General features: G+C 48.0%; 1 protein-coding gene across 1 annotated transcript; it reads left to right on the top strand.

Moving 5' to 3' along the window:
- The first annotated feature begins 4,934 nt into the window (after positions 1-4,934).
- LOC148143657 (uncharacterized) lies at positions 4,935-6,155 on the top strand. The gene has a single exon (XM_087975255.1). It carries the CDS (start codon positions 4,935-4,937, stop codon positions 6,153-6,155), a length of 1,221 nt encoding a protein of 406 aa, XP_087831381.1.
- Positions 6,156-19,387: the final 13,232 nt, after the last annotated feature.

Here is a 19,387-nt window from a genome sequence, read left to right as displayed (position 1 = left end):
GAATTATTATAAATATTAATTATTAATTATATATTTTTGCTCAAGCACATTCATTTATAAGAACCTCAACAGATTCAATAGCACCTTTTGCAGTTAATTAAATCCCCAATTTGGTGGCAACATCTCATCATGAACGCAAAACTGATTCTTCGTGCCTCTCATCACAAAACTGTTGCCATAATCCAATTAACTTTTGTTTTTGTTCCCACTCCCTTGGGCTTAAAATTTAAGGATGACCTTGCTGTCCCCATATTGACTAGGAAAACTACGTCCTCTTTGTAAGGTCCCATCTTTAAATTTATCAAGGGTTCCTGGTGGCTCCCCGTGGGCAGGAACTCCTGACACCCCTATTTTTCATCAAGGTTCATAAACGACACTGCCTTTACTTCCGTTTTCGGATCTGGACACTCTCTCTTAAAGTGACCTGTCTTTCCACAATAATAACATCCCGCCTGTGGGGATTTCCACTTTGATCCTTGTTCCTGTCTACCAGACCCCTTAACATCTCCTCCCCGATCCTTTCTCCTCCCTTTTGTAACATCTCCTCACCCAATGTTTTGTTTAAACCTTGATTCTTTTCAAGAAATATTGCAATTTTTCTTGCTCCCTGTAATCTCAAATACTATTTATCAATTGATGCTTGCTTTTCTTTAAAGCCTGTTCCTAACTATACATTTTGGAATCTTACTTGTAAATATATATTTATATATTATAAATTCTTTTATTCAGTGTTTAATATTCAAAATGCAAAATGCACACAGTTCCGAACTCTGAAATCCACCACAATCACCCGGTTCCAGTCCCCTGATTCAAATCCAAAACTAGTCCTCCCAAGTAGTCCTGACCAGTCATTGCTCAATTACAATGCTATAGGTCGTGAAATAACCAGAGCTGCCTTAAAAGGATTTGTCTATTCAAGTTAAAACTTCAACTATCCTCCATAAATCGCTTTTATGTCAGGATAAAAGGGATTAGTTAGAAACTGATAGGAAGGCAGTCATGACCTGTAAAAAGAACATTTTATTTCATAATCTTGCAAAATCCTTAACCTTAAAAGAAATCATGTTAAAATTTCCATAATAGAAATCAGACTCAAAACAGTCCCGGATCTCAAGCTCCAGGGAACATTCAATCACCAACAAACAAATGTGCATTCACACTGAATCACAAAGGGTTAAACTTTCTACTAGCTGTACAGCTCTTTTCTCTCTCTCTCTCACACACACACACACACAGACACCATGTCTCACAGACACTTTGAGTTTCCCGCAACGACTCCTCTAGCTTTTGAATATTTTTCTGGGCGTCTGCCATAAGTTAGTTACGAAGTGCACCCTCAGTAGCCCTTCAGCTACTAGCCCTTCTGATACGAAGCATGATCTGATTCCTCCTGACTGGAAGGCTGTTTTTCATTGACATTTAATCTTTTTGTTTTTTATCCTTTCCTCGCGTCCGAGGATTGTACTTCCAATCTCTTAACATTTTTCCTAAAGGACTGTCCATTGGGATGTGGTCCTCGAACGTCCCTCTCATGTCCCCTTCTACATCTAAATTGCTATTCTTATTTCCCATTTTAATACTCGGCCGTTTTCTTTATATAATTTCAATTAACCTCTCTGAAGTTCGGTGTTACCTTCTTCCACACCCACTGCAGGGTCCTAATCTCCGCGTGGGGGTTTCCCTTCTTAATAACCGGTCTAAGGCTGGGTGATCGAATCAGTTAGACACCTTACTTGTTAGATTAACCTAGCCAATTAAAGACCTTTATTCTCTATTTTTTTAAGTTGCCAATTCCCCCATACTTCTCGTATGGAACCAACCACCAAGGTAATACTTAAAGGTCAATTTTCATACCTTGGTCTGTGCACATATGTTACTTGGTCGAATGCGCACCCCGTCCCGCGGCAATATCAGACAGCAAAATATGTTGTCAATCGAGGTCGCCCGAAATTTACCTTTATCCGGGTCTTATGTACACAAGAGTAACCTGACTGAACCACCACGTCTTACTGCCCTTCGCACCGCGGCGAAACAGCAAGTAATGCTGCAAATCCTGGCCGCCCGCGAATGTGGATCTTAAGTCCATAAGAGTTACCCGACCAACCCGCCGTGTCTTAGTGCGCCTCGCTCGTGGCAAAGACTGACAACAAAACAAAACCCTCTGCCTACCCCAGTCACCGAGATAACACTTATTTAAGACCTTTTTCTTACCCGGGTCTTGTGCACAAGAGTTACCCGACCGACCCCGCTGCATCGCGTCTGCCCGTCCTGTCTCCAGGGTCTCCCAGTCCGGATCACACTCGCCCAGAGCCGCCTCGGCAACAAGGGGAAACTCGAGATCGCCGAAATCAGCGAGGTGCACCTTCTCCGTTTCTCCAAGAATGCCGAGCGACCGGAGCTTGGGATCCCGGAACACGCCCCCAAATCTTTTAGAAAAAAGTTTAATAAAATTTAGACGAGACCACCAAAACTGGAAACAAGACAATTTATTCTACGATCTTGCACGAAAGGGCATCAAATGCAGAAGCAAATGAGCAAATTAGCACTCAGGTTAGTGTACAGTTATACCCTTTGAGCTGAGTGAGGGCATCTCTCCAGACTCCTAATTACCCAATCTCTCTTACTGTACCAGACCACTGCCCAGCTGCGCTTCACCCTTATTACTTCCCCCTTCCCCAGGTTGGCAACCTTCCTTTCTGTAAATGCTGACACATACATTTATTTTGTCAAGATCTGGTTTCACATTTTGTATCAATTCTGCTGGTACATTCCATCCTCGGACATTTCATTAACTTGTATCGTTTTGTGTAGCTCAAGCATTTCGGTTATCTCAGCTTTTTGCTGAAAGCATAATTTTACAAAAAGAATTTTTTGTTATCGTAATTACACACCAAAGTTAGCATTTAATTAACCACAATTATACACTGAAAAGTCCCGAAATACCTGCAGGGTTAATAGTTCTCTTGCTGTACCCCTTTTCTGTATGCTTTTTCTACATCTGCAAAAACAACACTTTACCCCATTTCTAACAGTTTTGAGCAAAAAGGCTAGGGGAATGGTTGAGGGTGAGTTACCCTTTGGAGGGTCGGTGTGGACTCATTGCACCGAGTGGCCTGCTTCTACACTGGGGATTCTCTGAAGGGAAGAAATTTCTGCAAACTGTGCAGGGCAGCGCAGGCGGAGTGCGGGGTCCCGCTTCTGGCCGAGCCCCGCATCTCGTCCCACCCCTTTCTCTTGCCCCGTCTCCCATACCCTCCTCCACCCCCGACCCATTGATGGCGTCACAATGTGCGGAAGTGGCCCTGTCAGTTTCAGAGTGAAACTCCTTCCCTTTGGAGGAACTGTTCATCCTGGGAAGGCGAGAGAGGGGAGGGGTGGAAATCTGTTCACTTGTAGCAGCTGGAGTGAATCCAGGGAGGGAGCAGATTCTGCAAACTCAGGTATGTGTCTTAATTACCTGGGCGAGTAGAGATGGAAGGATGGGGTGGGGTTGTTTTCCCCAGAGTCTGAAGGGTGACATTACAGACGTTTTATAGAATCCTGAGGGGCATGGATAGGGTCAATACTCAAGGTCTTTTCCTTCGGATGGGGGAGTCCAGAACGAGAGGGTAATAGGTTTCCGGTAAGGCCGGGGTGGGGAGATGGAAAAGAGATCTTAGGGGAAACTTTTTTGATGGAGAGGGTGGTGCAGTTATGGAATGAGCTGCCAGATGAGGTGGTGGGTTCTGGTACAATTCCAGCAGTTAAAAGGCACTTGGATGGGTGTATGAATACGAAGGGTTCAGTGGATCAGGGCCAAGTGATGGCAAATGCGACTGGAGTCATAGAGATGTACAGCACGGAAACACATCCTTTGGTCCAACTCATTCTTGCCGAACAGATAGCCAACCCAATTTAGTCCCAGCTGCCAGCACCCGGCCCATATAGGGGCCAAGTGATGGCAAATGTGGCTAGATAAATGTAGGATATCTGGTCAGCTCGGACAAGTTGGGCCAAAGGGTCTGTTTCCGTGCTGTATGACTCTAATTATCTTTGGTGAAAGCAGAAGTGTGGTTGTGAAGACTGGGCTTTCAGAGCAGCTTTCAAAGATGTTTTGCCCTGACTGGGAGCAGAAGAGTTTCACTGAAGTGTGTCGGTGTTAATGCCTTGATGTCTCAATTTGCTCCCACCTTCCTGGGGACGTTAACCATTTTGTTCCACAAATAGCTGCATTGCAGGTTACCCCATGAATTGACACACTTATGTTTGCTTCCCAGAATCAGACCTGCTCACTGTCAACTGTATCCCAGTGTTGTGGAGTTATCCAAAATGCAGAGAGATGTCAGTCTTGACGTTTTTGCTTTTCTGCCCCTTTAAGATTCTGAATCAGCACCTTCAGGAAATGAGTTAGAGTGGAGTGAGAACAGAGGGGAAGGGAGAGTGGGATGGTGTTTTCAATTTTGTGGAATAACAAAAGAAAAGAATATTCCACAGAAAGTAGAATTCCTTGTTCAGAATTTCTACTCTGCACTGACAGTGATGGCTTTTGTAATCTCTTTTTACAGAGCATTTGAAGATCTGAAGATGGAAGTTTCAAAATCAACAGATGAAGGCCTTATGCCCAAAATGTTGACTCTCCTGCTCCTCAGATGCTGCCTGACCTGCTGTGCTTTTCCAGCGCCACACTTTCTGACTCTCCAGCGTCTGCAGTCCTCACTTTGACAGTCACTCAATCCATCGGGATTGCAACCGTTTTCAATTATGATTCTGTGAGAAGTAGCAAAGCGTTTTGGTTCCTGTTTGAGTACGTTTTCAGCATCAGTGGGACTGGATGAGAGACCCTACCATTACAGTGCACTGAGTGTGGAGCCTGAAGCAGTTATATGGCCTGGAAAGAGGAATTCACTGTGGGGAATAGGCTCTGCACACGTTTGTGTGTGGCTGAAGCTCCGGCCATGGAGAAACCAGAAGAATCCCGCCCCGTGGAGAAACTGTGGAAGTGTGGCGACTGCAAAAAAGGCTTCAGTTTCCCGTCTGCCCTGGAGACTCATCGGCACAGCCACACTGGGGAGAGGCGATTCCCCTGCCCTGTCTGTGGGAAGGGCTTCAGCGATTCCACCAACCTCCACACCCACCAGCGGGTCCACATGGGGGAGAGGCCCTTCAGCTGCCACAAGTGTGGGAAGGCCTTTTCCCAGGCCTCCAACCTCCACACCCACCAGCGAGTCCACACAGGGGAGAGGCCCTTCAGCTGCCCTGAGTGTGGGAAGGCCTTTACCCAGGCCTCCAACCTCCAGACCCACCGGCGAGTCCACACGGGGGAGAGGCCCTTCTGCTGCCTCGAGTGCGGGAAGGCCTTCAGCAATTCCTCCCACCTGCTGACCCACCGGCGGGTCCACACAGGGGAGAGGCCCTTCAGCTGCCTCGAGTGCGGGAAGGCCTTCAGGAATTCCTCCCACTTGCTGACCCACCAGCGGGTCCACACGGGGGAGAGGCCCTTCAGCTGCCCTGAATGTGGGAAGGCCTTCAGCAATTCCTCCCACCTGCGGAGCCACCAGTGGGTCCACACAGGGGAGAGACCCTTCAGCTGCCCGGAGTGTGGGAAGGCCTTCAGTAATTCCTCCCACCTGCTGAGGCACCAGCAGGTCCACACCGGGGAGAGGCCCTTCAGCTGCCCTGAATGCGGGAAGGCCTTCAGTAATTCCTCCACTCTGCTGAGGCACCAGCAGGTCCACACGGGGGAAAGGCCTTTCAGCTGCCCTGAGTGCGGGAAGGCCTTCACCAATTCTTCTAACCTGCTAGGCCACCAGCAGGTCCACACTGGGAAGAGGCTGTTCCCTTGCACAGAGTGTGGGAAGGCCTTCAGGTATTCTTCTCACTTGCTGACTTACTGGCGGGTCCACACCGGGGAGAGGCCCTTCAGCTGCCCCGAGTGTGGGAAGGCCTTCAGACATTCCACTAACCTGCTGACCCACCGGCGGGTCCACACAGGGGAGAGGCTGTTCCCATGCCACGAGTGCGGGAAGGCCTTCAGCAATTTCTCTAACCTGCTGAGGCACCAGCAGGTCCACACGGAGGAGAGGCCCTTTCGCTGTCCCGAGTGCTGGAAGGCCTTCACCTGCTCCTCCTACCTGCGGAGCCACCAGCGAGTTCATGTGCCATCGCAGGGGGATTGAAGGAATGACGGCCAAGTGCCATTATCGACTGGACTATCAACCTGTTTCTGGGGACTCTCGGGTTCGATTCCTTCCGCAGCAGATGGTGGAATTGGAATTTAGTCAGAAATCTGGAGTTCAGAATCTAACGGTGAAACTATTGTCGGTGGGGTGGGGGTGGAAGAAAACTCCCACCTGATTCACGCAGTTCTTTTTTAGGGAGAGGATTCACTCAGTCGTCCCAGCTGCATCCTTTACCTGATCTGGCCTACACGTGACTCCAGACCCACCGCAGTATGATTGACTCTGCACTGTCCATCCAACTTACTTGGATACAGGATACGGGTTGAAAATGCTGAGTGAGGCAATAATTTCTCCAGGTTAAGGGTGTACCAAGGATCCAATTACAAAGGGCAACTTGGTGGTGACCGATAATGAAGAAAGTGAGGGGTTGGAGGGAGTGTGTGCACTTTGACTGTGAGCTGTTTTTAAAACATTGCTACTTTTTCTATGCCTTTCTGTTGGGAGATTCTGAAGCTGTAACAAAGTTGGGTCGCAATAAAGATTACCTGAACTTCACGCCAAGTTCAGACTCTCATTGAAAGCTTTGAATTGCAACCAGGTTTTTGTTTTAAAACTGCTCATTTCTTACAGCTGAAAGTGAGAACGGATGATGCTGGAGATCAGAGTCAAGATTAGAGTGGTGCTGGCAATGCACAGCAGGTCAGGCAGCATCCAAGGAGCAGGAAAATCTACATTTTTAGGGCAATGTTGATTTGCCTGCTCCTCAGATGCTGCCTGACCTGTTGTGCTCATTTCTGACAGTCTCCTGTACTATGTTTCCAATGTTGTGTATTGGTTGCAGCAGTGAATGAGTAGCCAGTATTGTTAGAAATTATGAATTTTTCAGGGGTGCGGGAACTACATCATCCCATTGTCATTGTACAGTTTCCTGGCATCACTGGGAGGTGTGGGCTGTGTCCACTGGAAATGATGTGGAGGTGCCGGTGTTGGACTGGTGGGGTGGATAAAGTTAAAAATCACACAACACCAGGTTATCTTCCTTCTGGTTTATTTGGAAGCACTGGCTTTTGGAGCACTGCTCCTTCATCAGGTAGCTGTGGAGCAGAATCATAAGACACAGAATTTATAGCAAAAGCTGACGGTGTCATGCAACTGATATGATATTGAACAAATCTAGATTGCGGATTAGTCTTTCATCTTTTACCATGGGTTGCAGGTTTCAGTTCATTAATATGTAAACCCAGAACTACTTTTAATTCACCTTCTCGAGATGGTTTAAGGTTTTATAAAAATAGGTGACGTCTCAGCTCAGATACTGCATAAAAGGTGTGAGGTTCGAGTCTGTATCCCAATCTTGAATCAGATTGGTTCTATTAACCAAAGTAGGAATTTATAAAATATTACATGCAGTTTGTGTGCTTTTTGATCAAAATTGAATATATCTGCAAATATAATTCTGCAAATGCAAATTCACCCCATAGACTTATGTGTGACTGTGTGTGCATTAGAGTGTGTGTGCGCGCATGCGAGTTTGTGCATATATGCTAATGAAGTGTGTGTGAGAGATGGAGTTTTAGCCTGTGATATGGTGTGAGTGTTAGGGTGATTGTGTGTCTGAGCCAGTGACAGACAAAGGCAAGGGGTTGCATTTTGCTAAAACAAGGAAGGGCAGGACTTGTACAGTTAATGGTAGGGCCCTGCATCGTGTTCTAGAACAGATTCATGGGGGGGGGGCGGGGTAGCGTGGAGTGGTTCTGGTACATAAAGTTAAAAATCTCTCAATGACACGTTATCGTCCAACTGGTTTATCTGGAAGCACAAGCTTTCGGAGCGCTGCTCCTTCATGGGGTGTTTGTGGAGCAGGATCATAAGACACAACCACCTGATGAAGGAGCAGTGCTCCAAAAGCTAATGCTTGCAAATGAGCCTGTTGCAGTATCAACTGGTGTGGTGTGAATTTTAACTTCGTACACCCCAGTCCAACACCGGCATCTCCAAATCAGGGACATAGTTCTTTGGAAGTTGCATCATTGGTAGACTGGGTTGTGAAAGAGGCGTTTAGCACAGTTTCCTTCATTGTTCACACCGTTCAGTGCAGGAGTTGGGACATCACGTTGTGGTTGTACAGGATATTGGTGAGACCACGTGGAGAGGACTGAGGACACTTCTGGTCGCCCTATCGACGACCACAAGTTGTCGGGTGACCTTATTTCGATTTATAAAGTCATGGGGCGTATAGGAAAGGTAAATATCACAGGGGCAAAAAAAATTATACAGCTCCCATTTTTTACTTCTCTTGGCATTTGGACACAAATTCTGTCAGGAACAACCTCATCGCCAGAGAGCAGACTGCGCGTGCTCGCCGGCGTCTGGATGAAACTGCGCATGCCCCTCACTGCACGCAAGTGCCTCGCGACTTTCTTTTGGTGGGCCAATCAGGAGTGCTGGAGGACCGGAAGGTGACTGGTCCTCCTGCCAATAAGAGCCTTCCTATTGTCTGAATGCAGAAGCTGGAACACGAGTTTCGGAAGTTGCTGCTCTCTCTCTGAATGAAGATTGAGTTTGTTCCAGACTCCCTTCTTACTTCTGCTAATCTAATCGTTTTTCCACATCTGTCTGTGGCGTGCAACCCCGCCCCCCCTCCCCAACCGATAGCTGGGTCTTATTACTTTTGCTGATGCAACACAGGGTCTTATTTGGTTATCTTGTTCATACTAACTCCCTATATGCGTGACCATTGCTACGGTAATGTTAATACATCTGCTTCTACCAGTCGACCACCTCCTTTAGTCAGGTAAAAACAAGTCCTGCAGATGCTGGAAACCAGAGGGCTCCTTGGATGCTGCCTGAACTGCTGTGTTCTTCCAGCACCACTAATCCACCTCCTTTAGTTAGTTATTTCTTGGAATATATCCTCACAATTCTGCCTTGTGATTTTTGCAGAAGCAAGATGCAGCGACTTGTAACTGCTTGCAAGCATATCTAACTTAACATATCCCCCCGCCGTGACTCAGTCTTGTGATTTTTGCAGAAACAACACTTCACAAGGGCCTCTCACAGCTACTGTACCTGCAACCAATACATAAACTACTCTCAACAAAAAAAAACCACTTCATCCACACAACATAAAAATCCGCACTCTGTTGTTCAAAAAACAGATGAACTCAACCTTGAATATATTCAATGGGCCCCTAAATGCAGGAAGACATCCCCACTTCTAATCCCAGTTCATCTTCCATATATATGCCTTGCTGATTGCTTGCTGCATCTGTCTGATGACTGGTGTAGAAGAACACTGAGGCCCCTTTGTACATCCATGCATCATTCCTGATGAAGGGCTCGGGCCTAGAATGTCAACTCTCCTCGTCTTCAGATGCTGCCTGTCCTACTGTGCTTTTTCAGCCCCACACTTTTAGACTTTGATTCCAGCATCTGCAGGTCTCACTTTCTGTACATCGGATGCTGAGCGTTAATCTTGATAAGGGGCAGGGAGAGTCAATACCCAAGGTCTTTTCCCCAGGGTAGGTGAGTGGGGAAAGGGACATGAGATGCAACCTTTTCACACACATGGTGGTGCATCTATGGAACGAACTGTCAGAAGAAGTGGTGGAGGCTGGAACAGGTACAACATTTAAAACCCATTTTGATGGGTACATGCATAGGAAGAGTTTAGAGGGATATGGGCCATATGTGGGCAAATGAGACAAGGTTAATTTAGGATATTTGGTCAGCACGGACAAGTTGGGCCAGACGGTCTGTTTCCGAGCTGTAACACTCGAATCGTGTTCGGTGAATGCAGAAGTGTGGTTGGACTTTCAGAGCAGCTTTCCAAGATGTTGTGCCCTTACTGGGAGCAAAATAAGTTACAATGAAGTCTTTCGTTTGTGAGACAGCAACCGAGTGAGTGAGTACATCTGAGAGGTTGGTGGAAAGTGGGAATTCATTGCACTGTGGGGATGAAGCCCTACCCTATCCAGAGATTTCTGCTGGTGGATGAGACCAGGCCTCAAGTTGAGGGGAGTAGATTTAGGACGGAGATGAGGCGGAACTGCTTTTCCTGGAGAGTAGTCAATCTATGGAATTCTCTGCCCAAGGAAGCAGTAGAGGCATCTTTATTAAGTATATTCAAAACATAGTTGGATGGGTATTTGCATGGTATGGAATTAAGGGTAGTTGGGACAATGCAGGGAGGAGGATCTCAGACGACGGATATATCAGCCATGATCATAATGAATGGTGGAGCAGGTTTGATGGGCCAAATGGCCCACTCCTACTTCTTTTACTATGAAACTATAACCCTGCATTTCCCATGGCTAACCCACCTAACCTTCACATGCCTGGACATTATGGGCAATTTAGCATGGCCAATCCAAATCAAGGCCGGTGAGCAATGTAGTGATATGGAAAATGACCATCAAAGGACGATAGAAAGGGACAAGGTGAGTAAATGTACCAACCATCAAAACTGGATTCTGAAGATCACAAAACTTGAAACTAAAAACGATGTTTCTGAATGTGTGGTGCATTGTAACAAAATTGACTGCACACATTGAAGAGAATAATTATGATCTGAGACTCCTTGCAGAGGCATGGCTTCAGGATGACAAGGATTGGATCCTGAATATCGAGGTGATAGTCAAATGGGATGCTCGGTGAAGGTAGAGGGTTGATGCTGCTCATCAAAGCACTAATCACAGGGAAGTCTGGTGTCAGCTTGGATTTCAGGTCCTGATTTCTCTGTCCTCTGATGTCCCTGTACCCACAGAGTAAGATATTGGTCTGTTCTGCTCTGCTGGATTTCTGCTGAAGCTTTGACCCCCCACCCCTACACCTTCTGGAACAATAAAACATTCAATCAAGACCCAAGCCACAATCCCCCAGCCTGTCAACCATCCAGACACAGAGTGTAATCCTAGCCGGGAATCAAACAAGAAAAACAGAACAAAATTAGAAATAAATAAATGCTCGTGCTTAACGTTTGTTCATGAGGAAGTAAACCAAAAATAGGGCTCTCCCACGATTCTTACAGTGCCCAACTTGAGGCATTCTCTCTCCCTAACATCTAACTATTCATACCCAACTATGATTTACAACAATATTTACACCAGCAGAATTAAAGCATCTGTTATCAAGTAGACATCGGGATATACAGCACGAAATAGACTTTCCTCTGTCTCATTCACACACATATACACATATACATCCGTGGGGGTGAATTTGTATTTGCAGGATTATTTTTGCAGAAACATTCTATTTTTCTCAAAATATATACAACCTGCAGGCTGTTCAATCCATGTAATATTTTGTAAGTTCCACTTTGGAAATAGAACCAGTCTGACTCAAGATTGTGATACAGACAGACCCTGATTTCACACCTTTAATGCATTGTCAGAGCTGAGATGTCACCTTTCCTTATAAAACCTTGAGTTATCTCAAGAAAATGTCTTTCAGGAAATTCTGGGATTTACAAATGAATGATATGAGCAGCCCATACTAAAAGATGAAATACTTAACAATCCAGGGTTTTTCAATATATCATTTCAGTGCACTGTAATGTTTTTCCATCCATTCTGTGCCTTATGATTTTATTCTCCAAAATCACCTGATGAAGGAGCCACACTCCGAGTGCTAATCATAGAGATGTACAGCATGGAAATAAATCCTTAGGTCCAACCCGCCCATGCTGACCAGATATCCCAACCTAATCTAATCCCACCTGCCAGCACCCAGCCCATATCCCTTCAAACCCTTCCTATTCATATACCCATCCAAATGCCTCTTAAACGTTGCAATTGTACCCACCTCCACCACTTCCTCTGGCAGTTCATTCCATACATGCATAACCCTCTGCATGAAAAGTTGTCCCTTCGGCCCCTTTTAAATCTTTCCAATCTCACCTTAAACCTATGCCTTCTAGTTTTCAACTCCCAACCCTGGGGAAAAAGACCTAGGCTATTTGCCCTATCTATGCCCCTCATGATTTTATAAACCTCTCCAAGGTAACCCCTAAGACTCTGATGTTCCAGGGTAAAATAAATGCCACAGCCCTTCTCTCAGTCTGTATAACTGGTTAAAGCTCTTTCCCATAGTCAGCTCACTGGGACACACACACACTCATTCTGTGTAATCAGTTAAAGCTCAGTTCACTGGTGTGTTCCTCTCTGAGTGCTCCTCTGCTCACACTGATGTCCAGTATCTTTTGAAGCAGGTCGAATGGATTTCTCTTTCCAGACTCAACCCCCCCTCCCCCCCCCCCCCCCTCTCCCCCCCAATGATATTGAGTGACTCTGTCAGATCTTGTTATGGAATTTCTTCCAAGATTTCTGTCTGCAGATCCTCCCCTTCTGATACCCTGTTAGCAAAGTTGAAACAAGTCATCACTGTCTGTACCGAATAGAAATTCTGATTATATTGTATGTGTCTGTGTACTAACTCAGTAACATACAACTGGTATTATTGATTTAAAATGCACAGGAGACGTGAGGAAGGAGGTAAAAACAATGACTGTAGATGCTGGAAACCAGATTCTGGATCAGTGGTGCTGGAAGAGCACAGCAATTCAGGCAGCTTCCGAAAAGCTTCGAAATCGACGTTTCGGGCAAAAGCCCTTCATCAGGAATAAAGGCAGAGAGCCTGAAGCATGGAGAGATAAGCTAGAGGAGGGTGGGGGTGGGGATAGAGTAGCATAGAGTACAATAGGTCAGTGGGGGAGGAGAGGGTGGAGTGGATAGGTGGAAAAGGAGCTGGGCAGGTCGGACAAGTCCGGACAAATCAAGGGGATCGTGTTGTTGGAGGTTAGAAACTAGGATGAGGTGGGGGAAGGGGAAATGAGGAAGCTGTTGAAATCCACATTGATGCCCTGGGGTTGAAGTGTTCCGAGGCGGAAGATCTTCTTCCATGCGTCTGGTGGTGAGGGAGCGGCGGTGGAGGAGGCCCAGCACCTCCATATCCTCGGCAGAGTGGGAGGGGGAGTTGAAATGTTGAGCCACGGGGCGGTTTGGTTGATTGGTGCGGGTGTCTCGGAGATGTTCCCTAAAGCGCTCTGCTAGGAGGCGCCCAGTCTCCCCAATGTAGAGGAGACCGCTTCGGGAGCAACGGATACAATAAATGATATGAGTGGATGTGCAGGTAAAACTTTGATGGATGTGGAAGGCTCCTTTAGGGCCTTGGATGGAGGTGAGGGAGGAGGTGTGGGCTCAGGTTTTACAGTTCCTGCGGTGGCAGGGGAAAGTGCCAGGATGGGAGGGTGGGTCGTAGGGGGGCATGGACCTGACCAGGTAGTCACGGAGGGAACAGTCTTTGCGGAAGGCGGAGAGGGGTGGGGAGGGAAATATATCTGGTGGTGGGGTCTGTTTGGAGGTGGCGGAAATGTCGGCGGATGATTTGGTTTATGCGAAGGTTGGTAGGGTGGAAGGTGAGCACCAGGGGCGTTCTGTCCTTGTTGCGGTTGGAGGGGTTGGGTCTGAGGGCGGAGGTGCGGGATGTGGACGAGATGCGTTTGAGGGCATCTTTAACCACGTGGGAAATGAAATTGCGGTCTCTAAAGAAGGAGGCCATCTGGTGTGTTCTTTGGTGGAACTGCTCCTTCTGGGAGCAGATACGGCGGAGGCGGAGGAATTGGGAATACGGGATGGCATTTTTGCAAGAGGTAGGGTGGGAAGAGGTGTAATCCAGGTAGCTGTGGGAGTCGGTGGGTTTGTAGAAAATGTCAGTGTCAAGTCGGTCGTCACTGATGGAGATGGAGAGGTCCAGAAAGGGGAGGGAGGTGTCAGAGATGGTCCAGGTAAATTTAAGGTCAGGGTGGAATGTGTTGGTGAAGTTGATGAATTGCTCAACCTCCTCGCGGGAGCACGAGGTGGTGCCAATGCAGTCATCAATGTAGCGGAGGAAGAGGTGGGGAGTGGTGCCGGTGTAATTACGGAAGATCAACTGCTCTACGTAGCCAACAAAGAGACAGGTATAGCTGGGGCCCATACGTGTGCCCATGGCTACCCCTTTGGTCTGGAGGAAGTGGGAGGATTCAAAGGAGAAATTGTTAAGGGTGAGGACCAGTTCGGCCAAACGAATGAGAGTGTTGGTGGAGGGGTACTGTTGGGAACGTCTGGAGAGGAAAAAACGGAGGGCTTGGAGGCCCTGGTCATGGCGGATGGAGGTGTAGAGGGATTGGATATCCATGGTGAAGACGAGGCGTTGGGGGCCGGGGAAACGGAAGTCTTGGAGGAGGTGGAGGGCGTGGGTGGTGTCTCGTACGTATGTGGGGAGTTCCTAGACTAGGGGGGATAGGACAGTGTCGAGGTAGGTAGAGATGAGTTCAGTGGGGCAGGAGCATGCTGAGACAATGGGTCAGCCAGGGTGGTCAGGCTTGTGGATCTTGGGAAGGAGGTAGAACCGGGCAGTGCGGGGTTCCAGCACTATGAGGTTGGAAGCTGTGGGTGGGAGATCTCCTGAGGTGATGAGGTTCTGTATGATCTGGGAGATGATGGTTTGGTGATGGGGGGGTGGGGTCATGGTCAAGGGGGCGGTAGGAAGAGGTATCCTCGAGTTGGCGTTTGGCTTCAGCGATGTAGAGGTCAGTGCGCCAGACTACCACTGTGCCCCCTTTGTCCGCTGGCTTGATGGTGAGGTCAGGATTGGAGCAGAGGGATTGGAGGGCTGCGCGTTGTGAGGGTGAGAGGTTGGAGTGGGGGAGGGGGGTCGACAGGTTGAGGCGGTTAATGTCCCGGCGGCAATTGGAAATGAAGAGGTCGAGGGCAGGTAAAAGGCCAGCACGGGGTGTCCAGGTGAATGCAGTGTGTTGGAGGTGGGCGAAGGGGTCCTCGGAAGATGGGCGGGAATCCTGATTGTGGAAGTAAGCTCGGAGGCGGAGGCGACGGAAGAATTGTTCGATGTCACGGCGTGTATTAAATTCATTGATGCGTGGACGGAGGAGGACGAAGGTGAGTCCTTTGCTGAGGACTGATCGTTCGTCCTCAGTGAGGGGGAGGTCTGGAGGGATGGTGAAAACTCGGCAGGCCTGGGAGCTGGGAGCTGGTGTGGGTGTAGAGCTGGGATTGGGTCGGAGCCAGTACCTGGAGTGGGTGTGATGGTGGGGGGAATGGGGATGGAGTCATGAGCAGGGGTATGGTTCCCCTCGGGGTTCTGGGGGGTGGGGATAGTGACAGTGGGGTCTGTGGGGGGCGTGTCAGCAGAATGCAGGTGAGTGGCGCTGGTGGGGGCAGAAGTGGTGGCAGAAACGGCAGTAGGGGTGGCGGAAGTCACTGAGCGTGTGGCATCGGCGATGATGTGAGGGGCGGAAGTGGCTGTGGGAGTGGCCATGATGGGGGCAGAAGTGACATCATTAATCAGCGTGGGGGTGGTAGCTGCATCAGCCGCATGGCTAATGGTGTTTCCGTGGCCAGGGAAATCTTCTGGAATGTTTGAGGAGCGCTGGTTATGGAGGTGGGTAGATAAAAGTTTGTTGTACTTACAGTTTTTGATGTTTGAGATGGAATTGAAATACTGTTTGTTGAGAGTATGGATTCTCCTGAGGATGTAGTACAGAGTGGGTCCTTTGCAATTCTGAGAGAGTGTGGCCCTCAGCTGAGGGAGGGCTGACTGTAGCGAGGTTAGGTGCCGGCGCATTGCTGCAAGTGTGGAGCGGAGGATCTTGAAGGAGAACTGTTGCTGGTGTTTTTGAATCTGTAGTCTGTACTGTTTGTCCTGTTCGGGTCCGAACTCTGCTGGTTTAAAGGTGGTCCGGAGTCCGTGTGGGATGAGGTGGTTACGGAGACAGGCATTGAGGAAGCAAACGTGGCTGTGGTAGCGGGTTTGTTTCAGGACATGGTTGAAGAGCTTCAGGGCAGAGGAAATGACCTGGGAGTTGCAGAGAGACTCCCTGAGATTCTTGTAGAGAGAGGAGGAAAACTTCTTCAAGGCAGGCATCCTTGCAAGAGGATTCACAGTAGGGTTAAAATCAACGAGGTAAAAACAATGACTGCAGATGCTGGAAACCAGATTCTGGATCAGTTGTGCTGGAAGAGCACAGCAATTCAGGCAGCATCCGACAAGCTTCGAAATCGACGTTTCGGGCAAAAGCCCTTGATCAGGAATAAAAAGGGCACCGGCACCACTCCCCACCTCTTCCTCCGCTGCATTGATGACTGCATTGGCGCCACCTTGTGCTCCCGCTAGGAGGTTGAGCAATTCATCAACTTCACCAACACATTGCACCCTGACCTTAAATTTACCTGGACCATCTCTGACACCTCCCTCCCCTTCCTGGACCTCTCCATCTCCATCAGTGACGACCGACTTGACACTGACATTTTCTACAAACCCACCGACTCCCACAACTACCTGGATTACACCTCTTCCCACCCTACCTCTTGCAAAAATGCCATCTCGTATTCCCAATTCCTCCGCCTCCGCCGTATCTGCTCCCAGGAGGAGCAGTTCCACCATAGAACACATCAGATGGCCTCCTTCTTTAGAGACCGCAATTTCATTTCCCACGTGGTTAAAGATGCCCTCCAACGCATCTCGTCCACATTCCGCACCTCCGCCCTCAGACGCAACCCCTCCAACCGCAACAAGGACAGAACGCCCCTGGTGCTCACCTTCCACCCTACCAACCTTCGCATAAACCAAATCATCTGCCGACATTTCCGCCACCTCCAAACAGACCCCACCACCAGGGATATATTTCCCTTCCCACCCCTCTCCGCCTTCCGCAAAGACCATTCCCTCCGTGATTACCTGGTCAGGTCCACACCCCCCTACGACCCACCCTCCCATCCTGGCACTTTCCCCTGCCACTGTTAAACCTGTGCCCACACCTCCTCCCTCACCTCCATCCAAGGCCCTAAAGGAGCCTTCCACATCCATCAAAGTTTTACCTGCACATCCACTCATATCATTTATTGTATCCGTTGCTCCCGATGCGGTCTCCTCTACATTGGGGAGACTGGGCGCCTCCTAGCAGAGCGCTTTAGGGAACATCTCCGAGACACCCGCACCAATCAACCAAACCGCCCCGTGGCTCAATATTTCATATTTCAACTCCCCCTCCCACTCTGCCGAGGATATGGAGGTGCTGGGCCTCCTCCACCGCCGCTCCCTCACCACCAGACGCATGGAAGAAGAACGCCTAATCTTCCGCCTCGGAACACTTCAACCCCAGGGCATCAATGTGGATTTCAACAGCTTCCTCATTTCCCCTTCCCCCACCTCATCCTAGTTTCTAACCTCCAACAACACGATCCCCTTGACTTGTCCAACCTGCCCAGCTCCTTTTCCACCTATCCACTCCACCCTCTCCTCCCTGACCTATCACCTTCATCTCCTCCCCCACTGACCTATTGTACTCTATGCTACTCTATCCCCACCCCCACCCTCCTCTAGCTTATCTCTCCATGCTTCAGGCTCTCTGCCTTTAATCCTGATGAAGGGCTTTTGCCCGAAACGTCGATTTCGAAGCTTTTCGGATGCTGTCTGAATTGCTGTGCTCTTCCAGCACCACTGATCCAGAGTGAGGAAGGAGGTGTCAGGACCTGGCACACTCTGAACCCTGACAGGGTGTTCCAAGTGGTCGTGAAAACATTTCAAAATGAAATGGATGGCCATAGAGCTGTACAGCACAGAAACAGTCCATCTCATCCATGCTCACTAGATATCTGAAATTAATCTATCCTATTTACCAGCACTTGGCCCATATCCCTCTAAACCCTACCCATTCACATACCCATCCAGCTGCCTTTTAAAAATTAGATTTGTGCCAGCCTCCACCACTTCGTCTCGCAGCTCATTGCACACACGCACCACCCTCTCTGTGAAAAAGTACAAATCTATGCCTTCCTCATCCCCTGTTTTACCTGTACTGATACCTTTGGGGATCTCTGAACTTGGACAGCAAAGACCCTTTGTTCCTCAGCACTCTGTAGGGATCTACTATTTATTACTTCCTTCCTTCCCTTAATAAATTTCCCAAACTGTCTGGAGATTAAATTCCATCGTTCTGCCACATTTACTCGCTGATCGATATCAGAGTGGAGCCGGAGACCATCCTCTTCCCTATGAACAATATCACCTTTCCAGCATTTACTCCTGGACAGAGGGGGCAGCACTATCTCCAGCTCAGCAGTGTGTTTGTTAGCTTATCAGCATATCCAACTATATTAATCAAAAGTACCTCACGCTAGCTACACAATAAAGCAGCGATGTTAGTTCCCATTATCTCTTTAGTTGTGCCCTTATAGTTTTTGCTACATTCTACTTAATGTTATTCTAATGTCACAGTTAGAGATTTAGTGCCAGTTTTTGCAACAATGGTCTTGCATTCCAGACCCAACTTAATATTTTCCCAATGTCATGATTAGATATTTATTATCAATAGTCTCAAGCAGGCTGACTCTACTAATTATTAATTAGATATTTAATATCATGTCCCAAATATTTATTGTCCCAATCCTGTCAATTATATTTAGTAGGTGAGTCTAACTTTACTGACTGTTATCTCATCTTGCAATGGTGACCTTTCAGCCTCAACCTTACTCTGCTAATTAGTGTAAGAGCTTTCCACTATCCTTTGCAACAAATTGGCAGTGATCTCCATGCTTTCATGCTCTTTATTTTCCATACTATCTAAAAATAGACTCAGAGTTGTAGAGCAGACCAGATGTCCTAAATTAATTTAGTGACCCATTTGCCAGCATTTCACCCCTTACCCCTCTGAATCTTTCATATTCATAACCCCATCCAGATGCATTTTAAATAATGTAACTGTACCACTTGCTCTGGCAGCTCATTCCATAAACATACCACCCTCTGTGCGAAAAGGTTGCCCCTAAGGACCCTCAGAAATCTTTCCCCCCTCACCCTAAATCTATGCCCTCCAGTTCTGGTCTCGGCGCCTTTCCCCCACAACAAGAGGAAAAGACATACAAAAATTGAGCAGCCAGACAAAATGCAAAAGGAATAAAATATCGAGCCATAGGAAAAAAAATGTGGCTCTATCTTTTTTCCCCTGTTGGCATTTGGACACTTAAAATCTGTCAGTAACACCAACATCCCCGTAGAGCATACTGCGCATGTTTGCCGGTGTCAGCAACGCAGTGCGCATGCTGGTCAGTGTCAGCAAAACACTGAGCATGCTCATCACTGTGCGCAAAAAAAAGGCGCGAGACCTTCTTTTGATTGACCAATAGGCAGCATTGGAGGACTGGAAGAAGACTGGTCCTCCTACCAATCAGAGC

Source organism: Chiloscyllium plagiosum, unplaced genomic scaffold (assembly GCF_037043375.1).
Source record: "Chiloscyllium plagiosum isolate Xiang-an unplaced genomic scaffold, Cpla_swu_hap1 HiC_scaffold_27, whole genome shotgun sequence".
NCBI lineage: Eukaryota > Metazoa > Chordata > Chondrichthyes > Orectolobiformes > Hemiscylliidae > Chiloscyllium > Chiloscyllium plagiosum.
Note: the sequence above shows the minus strand (reverse complement) of the source record. Positions and strands in the feature narration are given on the sequence as shown.

What these genes read in the sequence shown, in the direction of transcription:
- LOC148143657 (XM_087975255.1), top strand. Translation starts at nt 4,935, where the DNA reads ATGGAGAAACCAGAAGAATCCCGCCCCGTGGAGAAACTGTGGAAGTGT.